Here is a 19759-nt window from a genome sequence, read left to right as displayed (position 1 = left end):
TTCCTCGGCTGTACTCTCAAATTAAGAATGAACCAACGTTAGTAGGATGAAAGAGGTATTAGTGACGTGTGCGACCAAGAACGTTGCTGTGGTCGTCGTTTCTGGCTTTCCACGATTAACCAAACCATGAGCATGAGCGCATTGCCAGAGATTGTGAGATTCGGCGGTCCTTGTTTAAGAATGTAATGGCTCCTATCTTCCACTGCGTTTTTTAGACACAATCAAACGCGTAGCAAGTTATGAGAAGTAGCCAGGGCAGCACCTCGCGACGTCAAAGCAAGGTGAATCCTGGTCGTGATGTCACTGATGGAGACCTTCAAAGGGCGCCACCGAAACATCTCGGCGCGATATGACATTGAGAACCCCAAAAAGAGTTGTAGTTGTCCGGCCTCAAAAGCTATCTTCCTACCTTTTCATGAGCCTCGAACGTGCCCACGCAGTCAAAGCACGGCGAAAAGCGAAACTTCGCGTTGGAGGACGGGAGTTTAAAATAATTGCCCTGTCGCTCTTCCTGTGTCAGTCACTATTCATCGCATTCGACGTGAGTTGATACCACAAGAGCGCCACAGTATCTGATGCACCACTAGACATCAGGCAGTGCATTTATTTGTTCGTGAACAACCCAGCGCAATCGAGCAAGAAGATTTTCGATCGTAGAAGAATCAGCAATATGTTTGTAAGAACCTGCGTACATTCAGAGAAGTAGTACAAATAGCAAAAGGATGCGATACGAAAAGGAAAGCATAAACAAACGGGAAGCGCGCAGGGGCCCGCCGAACGCGGGCTGCAGCGAGGTTGTTTGCAAACAAACACCGGTGAAAATCAATGTAATTTTGTGTTCCAACGGTGGCCAACGGGTTTTCTCTTATCGCAGACAGACACGGCACTGACGTTTGACGCCGTAGCTCTTTTGGCAAACGGACTCCACAACGCTGATCGAGTGCTGCAGACACTCGATCTACAGTCGCTGAACTGTGAGCACCCGAAGCCCTGGAGACACGGATCCTCTCTCCTCGATGCAATGAAAATGGTGAGAAAAAATTGCAATCTTCAGAAAAGTTTCAGCTGCAGGGAGAGTCTTATTTGCATTCTTGAGAATGATGAGGTGGTGAAAAAGCATAAAGTGCGTGGCGCTGTACAGCTCTTCAGACGTTTATGAGCTATAATCTTGTTTTTACGTCATAAAAAAAATGTTTTTGCATGTTGACGCCTTCAAATTGACATTGACCGAAATATTGAAAACTGACCGACGACAGGTCGCACATTAATTGTCGCGTGTGAGGGTGTAGCCGAATACCTAGTGTAGCTATTGCAGGCCCCTTACACTAGAGGCAAATATTTGAAGTCCCTGTACCAAACTATTTGTTTTCTTGAAGTTTCATTGGGTGAAGGCATAGCAATTTTTTTTTCCTAAAAATGGAATTTTTATTTCATTTTGTGAGCACCCGATAGTAAAATGCTTAGAGCAAAAACCCGATTACATTATATTATTTTTTATACTGCAGCGTGATTTTTATATTCTATAATGACCTTTGTTCCACACAAAGTAATTAATCGGTCTCTGCTTTGTAAAAGAAACCATGTAAGTTATTTTCCAAGTTGGGGAAAACACTAATATATCATCTATCGTCATGGGTAGCATATCGGTTAGCCTTGCGTAGTTGTAAAATATTTTGCTGCTGGACATTGAAACGATAATTTAATCCAATTGTGGACTAGGCAGGTTGACTTAAAGAATGTCAGAAATAAGCCAAGCCATCCATTTAAGTGGGATATTATTCCTTTTGACGTAAAAAAGTCAGATCGCGTGGGTTTAAGAGCAGACACAAAAAGTGATTTCATTACCACGTAACTACTGACAAATTGGCAGCGAACAAAAAATCCTAAATTTTTGTCTTCGACCTCTTGTCTACCTCGTCCTACCTTTTCGGATAATTATTTTATATTCTAAATTTTCCCCAGATCTCACAAGTACAAAATATTGATGAAGTCTGGCGCGTTGAGCACGTGTAGAAAAATGCAGCAAGGCGTCGCGCAATGGCATATCGTATGATACAAAAAAAGTACATTGAACTGTAGCAGAAAAGTTTCAGAAATTTGTATAGACGTATAGTATACCGGGTCTTTCAGCTAAGGCTTTCGAACATTTCTATAAGTAGGTTGTTCACAAAACAAAAAAAGATAACTTTTCGGGAACAAATTGCTAGCCACGGTGGACATCAAGGATTGTGAATAAAAAACGATCATTATTAGCGATAAAATCAACTAAACTTTAGTAATTAGTGGAAATGCGCGTATGTTTCCAATGAGGAACTTTAGGGTCGTCACCGAAAAGCTTTTATTCGTGAATGTTAGGATAGCTTAAAGCACGTGGGAGGCGCTGGGGTGCGCTAAAGTCACCACTCGTGCAACAGGCACAAAGCTGGTGGTGCGAAAAACGGATGATATTCTTATCAATTCCTTTTTTGCATCGCCAGCCCCCACCTGCTGCACATTTGGTAACCTTAGCGCACCGCGCCCTTCCCTTGCGCATTAGGATCCCTACAGTTGAGTGTTTTAGTGGCTTTCGGGTACGTCCAGTAAGTCTCTAATTGATAATTAGTATGTTGTCTTTCGTAGTGTTTTTCGCAACTTCTCAACTACCCTGTTTGTAGAAATGTGTAAAGTCATCGCTCAAACACCCGGTATGCGTATATACATACCTGGTTAAGATATTCCTTCTTTTCTCTCAACGAGCTTTATTCCTGTGCGCCTCTTAATCATTCTTAAATGCAAAAACTTTACATACAAAATACAGTATTTTTGCATACAACGACACATTAAGTTCGCGCTCGGGGTTATGCACAAACATTCAATAACTGTGTTCAAACTATAGACGATCGAAACGAACCGCTTAAATTTTACAGTTCAGCTTGCACTTGCTGCATTAAGTAAATGACGTCGTTGAGTTTCATGACAACAATTTGAAAACGTTATCAATTTCTATGACACTTTTACTTTCATGACGACAATGCTAAAAATGTTTTGTTTTTTTTACTTCGTAGATTACGATTCGTGGACTTACCGGAGACGTGCGTTTGGAAGAAAAAGGTGTCCGGGAAGAATTCACCCTCGACGTCCTTGAACTAAAGGCAAGGGGCCTAAAACAAGTAAGTTGCTAAATTGGTAAACTCGATAAGCTTTCTTCAGCCCTTGTCTATTACGAGACGTATGTTTTTGTTTTTGTTTGAAGGTTGCCACGTGGCACCCAAGGACGGGACTTTCGTATTTTGCGAACTACACACTTATCTCTGAGAAAGAATTCACGGACGAACTTGAAGGGTTTACTCTCAAGGTTACCACGGTTGAGGTAAGTGGGACAATTCTGGCTTCTTGAGCCCAATGTTTAATCTGTTTCTTTTTTGTACTAAAATAAATTTCCTTCTACATGCACTAGCAATAAGACTACGAAGGTACTGTTTAATAAAAAAAAACGAAATTGTAGGGATTAAAAAAAAAAAAAAACGAAATTGTATGCAGTTAAGGCTCACCATTTAGTAAAGTGCCACCCCCGTGTTAGCATATGAAAGAAACGTTATTCATTTATAACACAGAAATAATAATACACAAAGCAAATATAAAAAAACATGAACTGAACAATCTGCACGTCGACAAAGTGGTTCTCTTCCCTTGGCATTTTGCACAACTTCTCACGCAGCTTTTTGACGAGTTGCCTGATTTTCTGGACCCTGTCTCTTTGAGGGTCATATTTATTCACGTATGCATTTGCACTGAAGTGGAGGAAACCCTTGAATTCTTCAAAGCTGCTCACACTCTTCCCGTCAGCAACCTTCCTCAAGACCAACCTAAGAACCAGAGTTGGCGTCTTGATCAGACCCGGGTATAGCAATATTTATAATTTTTTTTTAAATATTTTTTATATATCTTTTTAGATCGGTTCTTATGGCGACATTGTGAGGAGTATAAAAGTGTCTCGCGAGATGTGTTCGAAAGCTCTATTGAGAACCATGTATCTGAATGGAAGGTCACGTTTAAACGTTTTAGATGCCACAGGTAGACATAGTTGAGTCGTCCCTAGATGTCTCTGCTCGCTGCGGTACACAGATCTGAGGGAATTCTTGCTTGTTATTAGGAAAGTTCTAGATTGTTAATATAAAATGTTCCCAAGAAGTAGCAGTCAAGATATCACCAACAATCTTTTTCTGAATTCCTATCATCACCTGAAAATGTGCTGTCCTCACTATCACTGAAAACCCGTCATAGGTACCATTCCATAAAATGGATTTAAATCCATGTTTTCTCGTTTCTGGTATAAAATGAAAGGTAATAATAATTGGCAAAGATTAATTATAGTGCCACGTGCTAAAATCAACGCGAGTGAATGGTGCGGAAGAATTGCGCTTGGTCTACTTGCCCACAGATTTACCATTTTCCTCCTTAATAACAAGACGCCCTCCTACCTTCGTCCCGCTAACCCGATTCGTACACAGGTCAAATGTTTGTATGTACACTTTACCGATTGCGATATCTAGAGTCACACGCACGTATTCATGATTTTGCGAAGCGATTATAGGAAGCGTTGTAGCTATGAATGCTGAAGGTCGTACCTGCCAGAATCTTATTTGGAAATATGTACCGCAACTGCAAAATGAAGCGCCTGTGTTACATGGCGAAATTGAACAGATTTAGCTAAACATCCAGTCTGATCTTTTAGAATCGTTTTAATAATGATTCTAAAAATGTATCTTATTATGTATAGAGTCAACAAAAGCCAACACGTGAATTAAAAATTATTGAATAATATCGGCACATTAAAGGAAAACATACCTACGAAATTGCACACCCAGAAGAATACGGGTCCCTAACTTAGACTCATGACCGATATATATCAAAATTGGCACCTCCCAATGGCAAACAGTTTACTAACATCGCTGACATATTCCATTGTAAAAAAAAACAAATTCATTTTACATCAAAATGTTTTTTTTTATGCACACAGGCTTGCTACATTATTAAATATGGGATACAATAGTTATCATCGGATGTACAGAAGCAGCGCGACGCTATATGTATAAGAGCGTTCCAACAATTTATTGATTCAGGTGTCGCCTAGTAGAAGATGCTCGCAAACTCAAGGACTACATAATAATGCTATATCATGTATTAAAAGAACTACACAAAATATATATTAATTTTCATCCTGCTTTGATCTTGAGTGAAAGTTGCTAAATATTTTTGATTTGCTATATTCATAACATCACCCTGGAAATGAAAAGCCTGCTTTACCCTACATTCCCATTGCCAATAAAACAGTTTAGATATTGTTCAATTAACTCTATACTCTTTTTTTTGTTTATATATGTTCTTAGACGAAGCCTTACACCATGGTTTACCCGGATAGCGAAAACAAGACTGGGAATGATCGGTTTTATGGTTATGCTATTGATCTGATTGCAATGCTGGCAAAGGAAATCGGCTTCAAGCACGAGTTTTATCTTACGGAAGATGGCAAGTACGGGTCACCGCAGCCAAACAAAGAATGGAACGGCATGATTAAGGAACTTCTTGACAGAGTAAGTTTCTCATAGTCGCTTTAGGTTCTTACCTAATATTAGAGATTTCCCGGGTAAAATAGAGACTGAGTTTGAACGCAGTCTGGTTTCCGGCCAACATCAAATTTAATGTTGTATTTACTTTCTGGTTGTTTTTACGCTAATGAGCTCCTAATTAGTTGTTATTAAGTTCCGTTTTTTTGTCTTGATTCTAAAAATTAAAAAGACGAAAACCTCAATCAAGCCTGTTTACGACTACGACAACGCCCTAGGTGCGATCATTAATCATTGGTTCATTCGAAAACGGGTTGGCTGACTGGTCCACTTTATGGTGGGCTTGTGTTTAGTGGGTAGAATACCCACTTCTAGAATACTAAATCCGGAGAGTATCTCAGATAAAATTTCCTCAATATTTGTTCTGTTTGTCTTAAAGGGGCTCTGCAATCGTATTTAAGCGCCTACCTTCTTTGCGGTTTCCACGTCTCTTGGGGCTCGAGCAAGTCAGCGGGCACGGAGAAATTAACTAAGTATCAGTGCGTCATTTTTTAACGGACGATGCGGAACCTCCTTCAACGACGGGGGCGACCCGCGGTACCGAAAGCGCGCTGTATGTGACGTCTTAGGTCATGGGCTTACTAGTGTTCAGAGCCACTAAAAGCTTCTTTTTAGTCGAAATACAAAATATAAGTGGTGCGAACCTTTTCAATCATTTATAAAAGTAAATTTGTTCACTATTTTAGATCAGAGAAGAAACTAATGCAGCTTATAAAGTACGGAAGCAAGAAATAACCTGTCGACATACTCACCACCAATCGGTAAAAAAGGCGACGCATCCTAGAAAGGAGTAGTGGGATCAGGCGCCGACACGGAAAGGTTCCGGATGTACGCGGCGGCGCTGTGGTCGTTTACGGACTGGAGGACCGACCGGCTCGGAGCGTTCCCCTTCGGCGAGAAGTTTTGTCTTGCGGTTTGGCCGTTTCGCGGTATGGCAGCACAAAGTGGCTCCCATTCTGAACTGATCTTTACCCCGGGTTTGCTGTCGTTTGTGGCCAATGTAGTGTCATGCCGAATTAGTGTTTAGTCGCGCAGCAAATGCAATGAAAGCAGCTCTGGCTGCCCGCTGCATGCAGCCTATCCAGAACATTCTTAAGTGCCAGTCTCTCGAGCCGTCGACACGGAGTGCGGCAGCCGTGAGCGCTCGATGAGCTCATTACCCCTCCTCTAGTTCACGGCCACTCAAGCAACCAAGGGCGTCATGAAGGAGGTCATTTTCGCTTGTTTTTGTAACTTTAATTTGCGTATAGCTTTTAAAATATATCGAAATTCGAGAAAAGAAGTTTCAATAAGTTACTACGTTCAGTGCGCTCAGGTTCGGTGCAAAATAAAAACCAGTAAAAAAGTACTTGCAGGGCCCCTTTAAGCACTTACTCTGGAAAACATTGCGACAGTCCGTGATTAACAGTGGGTTGTGTAGTGCTATATACTTCTTGTCTTCTACCTCAAACGTCAATGAAAGAAACAATAGTTCATGAATGTTCTGCTGATAACTGTGTTTAGCCGTTTGCGGTGTTAAAATGGATCATTAATAAATAACTTCAAGCAGTCTTTCCGTGAATGGTTTACTTTTTATGGGTTAATTTTGAATGTTTGTGAAATAGCTGTTCCCATAAATGTTAGATATAGCAAAACAAAACAAAATTAAGCAATACAAATTCGAACATCACTGAAGCCAAATCACAAGTTCAACGTTTATTATTTTAAATATTATTTTCCTAACATTTCTGTAAACAGCACATAAGAACAAAAAGAATTATAAATGTATGCTCACTTGACTTTCGCCTAGACTGAAATTTGTGCACGAAAAATGTTTTAAATTGTAACTTGCAAACGGTGGCAGCTGCTGATGGCCCTCACGACAAGCGCTGTTTTCCTAAGCACCGCAGAAGTACGACGAGAGCAAAGCATTTTTCAAATTGCGACCACACCGTCGCCTTTAAGGCGAACTCTCGCAGGGCCTGCTTTGGTGCACTAGAGGCACGGCACGGTCAACGGTCACATATTTGGTTGAAATATGTCTGTCATATTGCACATTAGGGCAAATTCCCTGAGTTATATTTTAATTTAGTATGAGGATTAAGGTGCTCACCATAATCGTGATCAGTGCACCTTAGTTCAGGTTTTCAACACATAATCGGCCAGAGTCAAGTTCTCATTCATTTTGAGCCACTTCCTAGATGCAAAACACACAAGAGACCACTCTGAAAATTATAGAACGGCCATCCTGCTTTTGCTTTACTAGCAGAAAATATTCATATAAATGTCTTGTCTTCTTCACAATCTATTTCCTAAAGCCGATTGTCCATGTGTCCATGTTACATGGATTTGTGTCCATGTTACATGGATATTGCCCACTGTCCATGTTACATGGATATGTCGTAGTAGAATAACAATATTAACTGATCTATCGCAGCCAATAATACACATATATGCCAATGGCGGTGATTGAGTCAGTAGTTTTCAAAAAAGTTCAGACGGAATGGAAACCCTTAACAACCGTTCATTTGTGTATTTTTCTGAAATAATCACTCGTCAGGTGCCAATACTATATTCCCATCGATGTTCTCCTAAACTCTCACAATTGACTCCGCATCTTGAACTGTCATGTTTCTGAACATGTCATCCGAACCCGCTCTTCCACGCAGAAAGCTGATGCTGCCATCGTGGACCTGACCATAACTTACGAGAGGGAGTCAGCGGTTGACTTCACCATCCCCTTCATGAACACGGGAATAAGCATCCTTTTTAAGAAGGCCGAAAAGAGCGATCCGTCTCTCTTCTCGTTTCTGTACCCATTTTCCGTTGACGTCTGGCTTTACATGCTCACAGCCTACCTCGGGGTGTCTCTACTCATGTTTATCATGGGAAGGTTTACCCCCTACGAGTGGGTTTCACCACACCCTTGCGTCCCTGAGGAAGGAGATCTTCAGAACCAGTTCAACCTTCCAAACAGCTTCTGGTTCACGACGGGGGCTATTATGCAGCAGGGGTCCGAGATCGCCCCCATGTAAGTTTTCTGTTTATTGGGTCACAGCTAGATTACATCCAATCAATTTGCTTTCGTATGCAATAAAATCAGTTACTTCAACTCAGTCCGTGGAAATAGATCCCTTTCGAGCGATGCCCATTACGCCGTTTTGTGAATTTATTGATTTCTACGGTTCATTTGATGCTAAGTAGAGGTCACGCATTGAATAGAACACCCGATGTTTTCACCAAAGATCTACAAAATTATAGGGTAAAATGATAGCCGACTGAACCCTCGAATACGTACTTGGATCTGAATGGCACTGGTTACCAAAAATAGACCCCCTTTTCTAATGCAGTTGAAAACACTTACAATTTTTAACTAGTAAAACTGTTAGATCTGAAAGTTTGGCATCTGGTTCGGTTCGCTGGTGCTGAGTAGTGGCGGGGGCTGGGCATTCGGAGTTACGCCATTTGTATTTGAAGTGAAATTTTTGTATAAATTATTTTTGAGGACACGCTCTACAATATATTAAATGCCAGCAGTTTTTATATTTACGCTTGGTTTTGGAGTAGTGCGGGAAAATTGCCATCCCAATCAGTAAACATAGCATCCGTAACCGTAGTTTTGTAGCACGCAAGTAAGGTGAAATGAGAGAGTAATCAACAAGGCGCAGCATGTATGTGGTTGTATTTGTTTGCGTTTGATTTCTGCAGAAAATCGCCTAAAGACTAAAATGTGTGAGACGCTAGTCTGTACGCTGTTTTAGGCGGAAATGGCAGACCTTTGCGGCTTTGACAACATTTACTTTTAAGTGTTTCCTTCGTTCTTTTTTTTTTTTTTTACTTTACGACATGCTGGTACGAATTTTATATAATGCTTTGCGGGTTGACCGGCAGTTCCTACACTACGCTTGTACCTGGCACTGACGTGCCCTTTTGCTCAGCAGGCTAATTATTAGCAATATACGAGTCCTAGTTTATTTCAGCACCAAAAATATCACGCGCACGCATTGTAGCTTAATTTAAGCATGTGCTTCAGAGCCGTCTTTGCAAAGTAATTTGCGCTCAAGGTGATTGATTCTCAGGCGTGACTCTGCGTGTGTATGCATTCTAAATCATCAGTAATCTGCCCTTTCTTCTTCACACATCTTACAGAGCAATATCCACAAGGATTGCGTCCAGCATGTGGTGGTTCTTTTCCCTCATCATGATATCTTCGTACACTGCCAACCTAGCCGCCTTCTTGACTGCTCAACGGATGACGGCGCCCATCGAGAATGCCAACGACCTGGCCAAGCAGACCAAAATCGTCTACGGTTGTAAAGAAGAAGGCTCCACATGTCTCTTCTTTAAGGTGCTCATTGCCTAAGCAACCTAGTTGTATGCTCAATGGCTAAGAACTTTGGATAGTGTTTTTTAGTTTAATTTTATTTTAGAATTTATGTACACGAGTACATTTCTGAGCTCGTACACCTTGTACGTTTAGTTTAAAAAGTTTAAAACGTTTTAATTTTTCCCAAAAGTTTTACTTCCGGGTTTTCTCATAAATCTTGATTTAAGAGAGCCGTTTTTAAAGTGTCTGCATTACAATCGTACGAGGAACGCGGCTGTGATTGCACTTCCTAAATTTTACTGAGTCTTTTTTTTTATAAAGCGCTGCTGTTCTTTCATTTTAATACATACAATAAAATGTGCGTTCTTTAGAATTTCACGTTTTTAACAGTGACAATAAAGCTGGGAATATTTGTTTTCAAATCGTATGATTAAAGTACTACACCGTATGTTTCACAAAAATATTTGGCCCTTATCACTATTTTTATAATTAAAATGTCTCAAGTGACAAGAATACGGAAGTCGGTGGCCTGGTCATTTTTGGCTGCTGCCATATAACCCTTTCCTCAACATTATATATAAAACTATAAAAAGGTTTCATCAATAGAGAGAGTTTTGATTTGATATTCATTTAGTTAACTCTTCGAACTACTTATGAACTCGTAACTTTGCAAGGCACCCTTGTTTCTGGTCGGATAGTGGCTGTAAATATGATACAAGTTAAAGAGACGGTTTTCATAACTCTTTGAGGTCAGGTTGAAATGTTCCTCCACAGAAAATTCTACCGTTACGGTCGCCTGTAAGGGCTCCTCCGGCATTCTCATATCTGCTTGGGGCTCAATAGTCGCGCCCACCTTGACAATTTCTACTACCACTATAATCGGCAAAGTAAGCCTGATGGTTCTATTGCTTTATCTTTATGCGAGATAAAGCGATTAATGCACTTGTTTCTTTTTTTTTGACGAACTCAATTTTGCGGGCACCTTCAAGCGCAACCATGGCACCTTTTTTTCATCTTGTGAATTTGTACGGAAAAACGATTCAAGAAACCATGAATTTTTTTTTTTTTTTTAGCGGAGAAAACAACACTAAACAAGGCACTGCATGCTTTTGCGTTAAATTCTTTAAGAATGATTGCGACAGCTGCATGAATCAGAGTGATGAAAAGACCCTCACGGATATTGAGATTTATTAAACCTAGACGCACTACAGGAGTGCAAACAGGAATCCTGGACTATAAACAGCGAGGGTCCCCTATCACGAGTTGTCATTTTTATTGTTTTAAAAATATCGATGCTGGGTGGTATAAAAGCAAGTCTTCGGACTGTTTTTCTACCTAAGCATAACATATTTAATATTGGTCTTGAGAAGCACATTAAAAACCTTTTTGGGGGCATTCGTTTGTGTAAAGCCTCAAATTTCGGGTTGCTTTCTCCTCTAATAATAAGTTGGGTTGATAATTCCTTTCCTGTTGCTGCTAGACTCAACCTCGAGGATAGTAAGGAACAGTTCAAACTTTCCATCGTTCGCAATATTGAGTTCTTTGGGTCTATAGAGGGCGCGGAGGAAAGATGATATTTCCCATGAGACAACGAGTAGTAGCAATGTCTGAGAATCTCTAAGGAATTATTCGATGTTGTTAACGGACATGAAGCAATCTTCTGAGTTAGCTCCTTCAAATAATAATAAATGTATTTAAATATATTTAATTGTAATAATTAAATATTTCTGAAGAATATAGGAATTATTTATTTCATGCAATATGTACATTCACGTAGTACTAGTTTTGATTTCATTTGTCAGATTGTTTCTATATGTATTTTCGTGCGAATAAGATATGAAAGAAAATATAAAAATTATGCTCTACAAGCGATAACCAATGAAATTCATTATTTTCCCGCCACATTAAAATTATATTTTATTACTCGAATTGATTATTTTATAATATGTTGAATATTACGCGTGTGTTGTGTGCTGGTGTTTAAAGCCTACACAGTTTTCAAATAAAAAAAAGAGTGCGCTTCAGGTTTGAAACGTGTTCTTCCGAAGTACCTGCGTAAAACACCCTGCGTTCTAGAATCCCAGTAATGATAGACGGGTATACCCTGCGGGAAATTGTACACCATCTACGTTTATGAAGGTATCCTGGCTTGATAATGGAATAGGAGAATTAAGCCTCACCAGTGATCTCGGGCATCCACGAGTGCTTTAAATTGCTTTTACTGACCGCGGATGGACAATTTAAAGCGACAACATTTGCTAAGAAAATAATAAAATGAAAAGTATAGACATTCCCAATATGCACATTTGGCATTAGGGTAATTCATTTCCTGGGAAGAAGTAAAACAAATATTGAGTTGTTTTTTTTTTTGCAAGGGAAAGAAATCAGGGATCACACGTGCTCTATGTCATGTTGCGTCTCTCCAGGTACCAACCGCAAATACGCTTAAAATTTCTCATGAGACACCTCAATAGGCAGAACGTGAGTAGCTTGAACTGACTGCGAATCACATGACTTTCTTTTACAGAATTCTGACGACCCGCTGATGAAACGAATGTGGACCACTATGCTTGCGGCGAGGCCCAAGGCGTTCGCTGATTCCAACGAGAAAGCAGTCGAGCGAGTTAAGAAGGGAAACTATGCGTTCCTAATGGAGTCATCGTCAATAGAGTACGTCGTGGAACGAGACTGCAACCTCACACAGATCGGCGGCCTTCTGGACAGCAAGGGCTATGGCATCGCCACTCCGCCAGGTGAGAACTTAGTGATTCCACTTCTGCCGAATAATTGTCAACTGACTGAGAAATATACTTAATTACTTTAGATATACCGGGTTTATTAGCAAACAATTATAAGAATACTTAAATATAGGATGGTTGACATAAAACGAAACACTTTCCGGCAACAAACTGCCAGCCAAGCCGATCCTCAGGGATTGCAAAAATATACTAATTTGCTAAATAATTAACTTATCTATACCAAAAAAAGAAACGTTTTCTGTTAGTGAAGGTAGAGATATAAGTCAAAATACAAATCTTTAAAGCAACATGGAAAACGGCTAAATCAACTTATTTTAGATAGATTTTAGGCACGTGCAGTCTTTTAGAGATTAAAAAAAAATGATTGATATGGGCGAGTTTCTAGGCTTCGGTTTTCTATCGGAGCCCATCTTTGCGCCAGTGGTCCTGCCGTCCGCCACCGGGCGGCAGGACCGCAGGTTCTAAGGAGCGCTGCGATTGAAAACCTAAACATAGAAACGTACTTAAATAGAACGTTGTCTTGGAACGCCGTGAAGTACTGTACCACCCTTATATTTTTTTAGACCGCAGCTCTTAGGCGTCCGTTTCCGGGGTTTGTGGCGTCGGCGTAAGCGTAACCGCGCGCATTATTTTATGGGACGTCAAAGTTTCCCAGCAGAATATAACGAGGAAACTTAACCCGCTAAAATTAGCGGGAAATTTTCCCACTAAATTCAGCGGTTTAAGCTTCCCCGCCATATTTAGCGAGATCATTTTGCCGAATTTCCCGCAAAATTTGGCGAAACAATTTTCGCTAGATTTGCCACTACAGGGGAGGCCTGGAGGAGGAGGAGGGGAAGGTAAGGAGGGGTGAAGAGGCATACCCTCCCCTTCGTACCCTCCCCTCCTCCTCCTCAAGAGCTGCGCTCTAATTTTTTCATTTCAGAGAATCGTGAAGGTCTTCGATATTTTTTTATACCTGAGTCAAATTAATCGTATTCGTACGATGCTCGTAAGGTTGTAAACTTGGGCTGTGTTTATTTTTATTAACTAGGAAGTAAATTAGTAAATTATTGCTAAATATTTATCTAAATAGGTCGTTTTTTTTCTTTCTTCAAGCATTGACGCTTGCCGTTGTTCGCAGTTTAATTCCAGACATATTTTTAGAGCGCACCTCTTAGGCGCCCGTTTTCGTCTTCAGCGCCGTCGCCGTCAGCTAACCGCTCGTTGCATTATGGGAAATATCCAATAATGCACCGCGCGAGTAGGAGGAGGGGGAGGAGGAAGAGAGGGGGGAACTTGAGGAGGAGGGGGCAGAAGGAGGGGAGGATGAAGGAGAGAAGGGAGGGGAAGGGAAGAGGAGAGATGAGGAGGAGATAGGAGGAGATAGGAGGGAGGAGGAGAGGAGGGGAGCAGTTTGAGGGATGAGGAGAGGAGGAGGTGAAGAAGGGGGAGGAGGAGGAAGGGAGGAGGACGACGAGGAGGAGGAAGGGGAGGGAGGAAGGGAGGAGGAGTAGCAGAGAGGATGAGGAGGAGGTAGGAGGGGTATACCATCCTTTCAGTACCCTTCCCCCTTCCTCCTCAAGAGCTGCGCTCTAATTGGTCATTACAGGGTGTTGTAAACGTCTTGCATTTTTGTTTCTCAACCACCCTATTTTTCGGGATTTTTGAAAACATTCCTAGGCACACCCGGCATATTCGTAACAACCGATGAAGCTATCTACTTAAAAATTGTAATCGTCTAACTCCGGTACGTAGCGCCAATCCCGACAGCGGTTCTTGGGAAAAAATAAGAAAAAGGTACACGTCTTCGACATGGGAAACGGGAACCATTGAAGGTTTAAAAGGAGCGTTTAATATACGCCTGGCGGGTACACCTGCCCCGCAAAAAGAACAGTGCGCCACGCGGGTGGTTGCGCGAGCTTGGGGTCAGTCGTTTCAGCTTGTTTACGGGAGCTGTCGACGTGTAGAAACGTTGAGTCCGCTTGTGGTCAGGTATATCCTCGATACGATAGCTGCCATTAGAAAGTCAAATCAATTTTCCGCTGTTAGTGCGACTTCTTGTTCTTTTTCTTCTTTCTCGAGCCCCCGCCGTTGCTCACGGAATGTTTTATGTCGTAGCCGCCATCCCTGTTTTGGCGGTGGTGATTCGTTTTGTGGTGAGGTCGTTTTCTTGGTTGTCGGCGAGCCGGCGGGTTTTCGCTGTGCACCTGTTTGCGGCGGCCCTGGCCTGCTTTCTGCTCGTTCGGTAGTGCTCGCCAATTTCCTTCTGGCTTTCTACTGTGACGTTGAGGCTCGAGAAGGTCGTCGGAAGGTAGGCCGTACATGTATTGCCCCTCTTCTTCATGTGGCATTGGTGAGCAAAGTGGCCTTGACCTGCGCAGTTGTAGCAGTAGTGTTCCTTAGTTTGCCGCGTTTTGAAAGACGCTCGCACGATGGGACCATCCTCTGTTGTAAGGTGGTGTCTTCCACACAGATCAGGACACAGCTGAGATCCTCTTCGTATATCTTCCGCTTTGATCGGTTCCAGGAGACCCGTCGGCCTTCGCTTGATAGCGGTTTCAGACATTTTTCAACACCAGGAACCTCTCGCTGCTACATCACCTTTCGAAATATGGACGTTAGAACTGGATGCGCTCAAAATAGGCCCAACCATACCGCCACCTTCGGTGACGTTGATTATACAAGCAGGCAAGCAATGTTCCTTGCCTTATTGCATCCGCGACTGTGCGTCAACAAAAACTTGTCCTGTCGTCAGATGGACGATCCCCACGTAGTTCGGTGGAAGCACGACAGTCTCCTTCGCCCATAACATCAGGGAGCGTGGTGGAAGATCAGGGACTTGAATGTGTTGGAGCCGTTCATCATTATCAGTATAACTGCCTTGTTCATCGAAACTGAGAAGCGTGTTCCTTCTTCGTACGATGGTAACATGCGGTTGCTCTGTAAACGGTTGTCCAGCAAGACGAGGAATCGCTTGCGCTTCATTTGGAACAAAGCAGATTGGAACGTGAGCTGTATCCTACTCTACGGTGACGCTTGCTTTTATGATTCTGCATGGTAGGTCCTGACTAAAACCATAGCCTCCAATCTTACATCCTCGGGACAGCTTGTTATAGTTGATTTCCAAATCATCGGCATTCACATTGCGCAGCGTAACACACTGGCTTCCAAGGTCAACATAAGCTCGGACAAGCTTCCCGTCTACGAGAGCGTTTTGAAAATACTTTTAGTTGCGTGCATTTACATGTTTTTTTGTTCTTTTTCGAAGTGAAGATTTTTCACGCACACACTTCCTCTGCAGCTTGATCAGCGAGCTGTTTTATGTCCTGTTCGGTGAAATTTGCTACAGTGTTCTCGCTTATTTGGTTTACTGCAGTTTACAGACAAATAACCGTTTTCGTCACAGTTGAAACGTCGCTGTTCACCAGTAGATTTGAATGGCGGCTTTCCTTTCGAAACTGTGTGGGCATTTCGGTTGCTGGGCGAACCGTTCTTTCGCGCCCTTGAACCGGTTGCCGCATCGGATCGGTCTGACGCTTCCCCGACGACGGTGAGTCGGTCGTCCAAACGTTTGAGGCACTCCAGCAGATCCTCTGGAGTAGAACACTTAACTACGCTCAGGCTCCGAACGAGAGCTTCATCACTGAGGACTGTAATGACATAGTCCACAATCTGACATTGCGGAAGTTGACAAAGACGCGGGGAAGGCTGAGTTTCTCATGAAAATGCTGTTCGACGGTTTCGTTCGGCAGTTTTCCCTTCGCTTCCATTTCCTGGTGTCGGCGCTGTAGGTTTACGAGTGGTGGAAACACCTTTTTCGGCTCCAACTTGTATTCAAACCACGAACGCTGGACACTGACGAGGCGGTCGTAACACGTTTTGGCGATTCCTTCTAGCTTCGTTAGCGCATTACACGCCGTCTGTATCTTGTCCACGAGTATATCGTCCATAGTTCGTCACCTTGCCGTATCCAAAGTTCAACTGTCTGCACTGAATTCGTGACGGGGTTGAAAACTGGTACCAGCTTACCGGACTCTGCAGGTGGTCTTGGATCGTGCGTGTGCTGGGTTGCGGGGCGAAGCAGGTAGTCATGCCCGCGACCGCTCCTCGCACGGCGGCTTGTACAGCCGCTTGTACAATTGTCTGAAGCCCAGATAGGTCACCTGTCGGTCTATACAACCCGGTCTGCATTGTTGGCTGAACGCTTGCTGAGCCTGCCAGCGGTATTCGTTGCCCCACGGTGTCGGTGTCGGAGCGTTCTGAATCTTAATCTGCCACGCCACCTCGGCTCATGGTTGCGCCGTCGCTACCGCCAACACTCGTGCTCCCTGTTCCAGTCGCAACGGTTTCTGAAAGTCGGGGAGGGCCCGTCGCCGCAGTCTGCCGTGTTCGGTCGCCACCCTTCCTCGTCCATGCCGAGGTGCTGGTCGGTGTAGCTGCTGTGACGATTCGTGGCCACAGGGGTCGACTTGTGCTAGGTCGTGGTCGTTGGATCAGGCTTGGTCCATCCAACTTCTGATATGTTAGGGACTCGAAATGGGAGACGGGGGTGAAGGTTTTAAAGGAGCGTTTAATATGCGTATGGCGGGACGACTGCCCAGCAAAAAGAACAGTGCGCTACGCGGGTGTTGGCGCGAGCTAGGGGTCAGTTGTCGTTTTTTGCGACAGCGCTAACACGGGAATCACATGACAATCGCTCTGCTCACTCTTTCTGTTTTTTCAAAATAAAATTATGCTAAGAATTTAGTCAGACAAATTTACTCTTACACCATCTAAGCTTGGTGACCTATTAAAGCAAAACATATCCATACACTGTAACTGTGTTTCTTGCGTACCCAAATAACCTCTTTTTTATCTCAACTCGACTAATGCATTTATAAGCGTAGTTGGTACAATAAAAGTATATTGAAAGTGCCATATCGAGTTTTAATAATGGTTACAAAAGAGCCTATGAAGTTAAAAGGTTTACATCTTTTCTCACTTTATAAAATATTATTCTTGCCCTCGAACACAGACTTGTTTTTTTTTAACTGTGGCTGCTACCTCATCTGACTAATTATTTTCTTCATTTCATTTGAATTGAACGGCCTAAGCTAAAAACGGCTTAATTAACAGAGGTTTATTTTTAAAACTACATTGCTAGAATCAAATTCTTATTAAAGGCAGCACCCAAAAACCACCTACGTAATTATACCCAGGAGAAGCACGTCTGTATCATTATGGCGCAAGGACCTACAAAAAGAACTTGTGATCTTTTGTCTAGAACGGAGTTTTAGCATATATGATACATTAAAATATCAAATCATATTGTTTTCGTTTTTTGTATTTCTTTTTCGCGCCTGAATATCGTTTTGTTTTCGGAAACCTTGCTGCATGCCCAACACAGAGTAACTACAATAATAAATAAATTTGGAAGCAGCAAAATACATTTAAAGTAAGATGGACGAGGCAACTCTGAAGAACTCCACTTGCGTTCGTCCATCACCAGCCTTGTCCAACAAGCATGTGACCACTTGTTGCGGTGTTCTATTTTTGTGTCGGGGTTGGCGCCGCACATTCCGAAAGGGTTGTGAAGTATGTCAACGGGTCAATTTCGGCACTGATTCGCGCGATTTCACACACATCCCGTCCCCTGATTTCCGGTTTTTCACGCTCTTGCATTTAGCTGGCTCGCAGATCTGCTTACGCATATAGGTAGGTAAATCTGAGAGTCAGTTAAAGGCTAGCTCGTGAATCACTGTGGCGTGTCTAGCTAAGCCTCCTTCCCCCTTTGTCTCTCTCCCCCTTAAAACGGGTGATATGACATCCATCAAAATGCGCCTATCAAAGTGCCAAAGTTGGCCTGTTGACTTACTTTACAAGGTTTTCCGAATACGCGTCCGGTTTCACTCCTTCGAAGGCACGCTTTGCGTCCATCAGGCGTGACCTCCTGTGGCGGTTCTACGCAGCAATTGAATAGCGGCGCCACTGAGGGCTCTGAAATTTGCATAATAAAAAACAAATGCAAAGATACATTACGTTTATATTGTGTCGTTAAGATGTTATGGCAAGCATTTTAAATGCCTACCGAAAATTTAGCAAAAGCAAACTAACGAAGGGTATAAAAAGTAGAGTGCTTTCATAAACTACGTTTGAGTTAAAATAGGGCATAAAAAAGCGAGTTGACGTGAAGAAAGTATTTCTTTTTTCATTCGCTGTAATAACGTGAAGTTAAAACTTTTTTATTGCAGATACGTTAAAAAATCCTGGCTAGGTAATATTCCTCATAGGTCATGAAAAAAACATAAAATGACGAAGAAACGCGATGAACTGCAGTTATTCTTAAGCGTATTGATTGTGTTAAGCATATAAAATGTAAAAAAAAAATATCACGTCACACTTAGTCGAGGCTAAATCTTTCATATTAAACGAGTTTTCTCATGTTTGGGACACTGCACAAAATGTGTGTTGTTTCGAATATAAATACTTTATTTTATGGTCTTTGTAACAGTGTACCCAACACACAAATTGAGCTTAAACTAAAAGCCAAATACCAGGAGCGAATTAACAAGAATTTTTCTGAAATTTGAATTAAAATGACTAAAATTGAATGCCTTACATAACAAGTTTTGGCCGCAATTTTGCCTCGTTGAACCCATAACGTTTAAGGAAAGAAATACCTTAGTAAAAACTCAGCTGAGTTCCACACAAGCTTATTGTCACTTCATAAATTGTAGTTTTAGGGCTCTAACCTACACGCAAAAAATCACAGAATTTGCACTAACAACAATGTTTGCATTTGGGCACGTTGGTATATAGTGTGAGGGCACATAATCCGCGCTTTGAGGGTGGCTTTAGATAAAATAGTCCTGGTTTCGTATTTTTGCCTTATCTTCTTTCATTTTACACTGGTTTAGTGAAGACAAAGAAAAAAAAAAAGAGCCGTAATTTAGCGCTGTGCCTGTGTTCTTCTTCCACTTGTTCCTGGGCTTTCGCGCACTTTCGCTTTTTATCTGATTTTGAACTAGTTTCTTTAAAAAGGTAGTGAGTACACTTCGTAAAAAAAAAAAACTGTGTAAAAAATACCAGCTCAAAAAAACAAAAGTATGTGGGGGGTCCACACATTC

General features: G+C 42.1%; 1 protein-coding gene across 1 annotated transcript in view; it reads left to right on the top strand.

Moving 5' to 3' along the window:
• The window catches only part of LOC8039159 (glutamate receptor ionotropic, kainate 2), a 282849-nt gene that overhangs the window by 209017 nt on the left and 54073 nt on the right, over nucleotides 1-19759 (top strand). The window contains exons 7-13 of the mRNA XM_040502983.2: nucleotides 875-1030; nucleotides 3045-3149; nucleotides 3233-3349; nucleotides 5370-5573; nucleotides 8255-8616; nucleotides 9735-9933; nucleotides 12440-12665. Coding sequence (XP_040358917.1) covers nucleotides 875-1030; nucleotides 3045-3149; nucleotides 3233-3349; nucleotides 5370-5573; nucleotides 8255-8616; nucleotides 9735-9933; nucleotides 12440-12665 — 1369 coding nt within the window. The remainder of the gene's footprint in view (nucleotides 1-874; nucleotides 1031-3044; nucleotides 3150-3232; nucleotides 3350-5369; nucleotides 5574-8254; nucleotides 8617-9734; nucleotides 9934-12439; nucleotides 12666-19759) is intronic.

This window comes from Ixodes scapularis, unplaced genomic scaffold, assembly GCF_016920785.2.
Source record: "Ixodes scapularis isolate PalLabHiFi unplaced genomic scaffold, ASM1692078v2 PGA_scaffold2__306_contigs__length_199485367, whole genome shotgun sequence".
Classification (NCBI taxonomy): domain Eukaryota; kingdom Metazoa; phylum Arthropoda; class Arachnida; order Ixodida; family Ixodidae; genus Ixodes; species Ixodes scapularis.
This window is presented reverse-complemented; position numbering and strand designations above follow the sequence as displayed.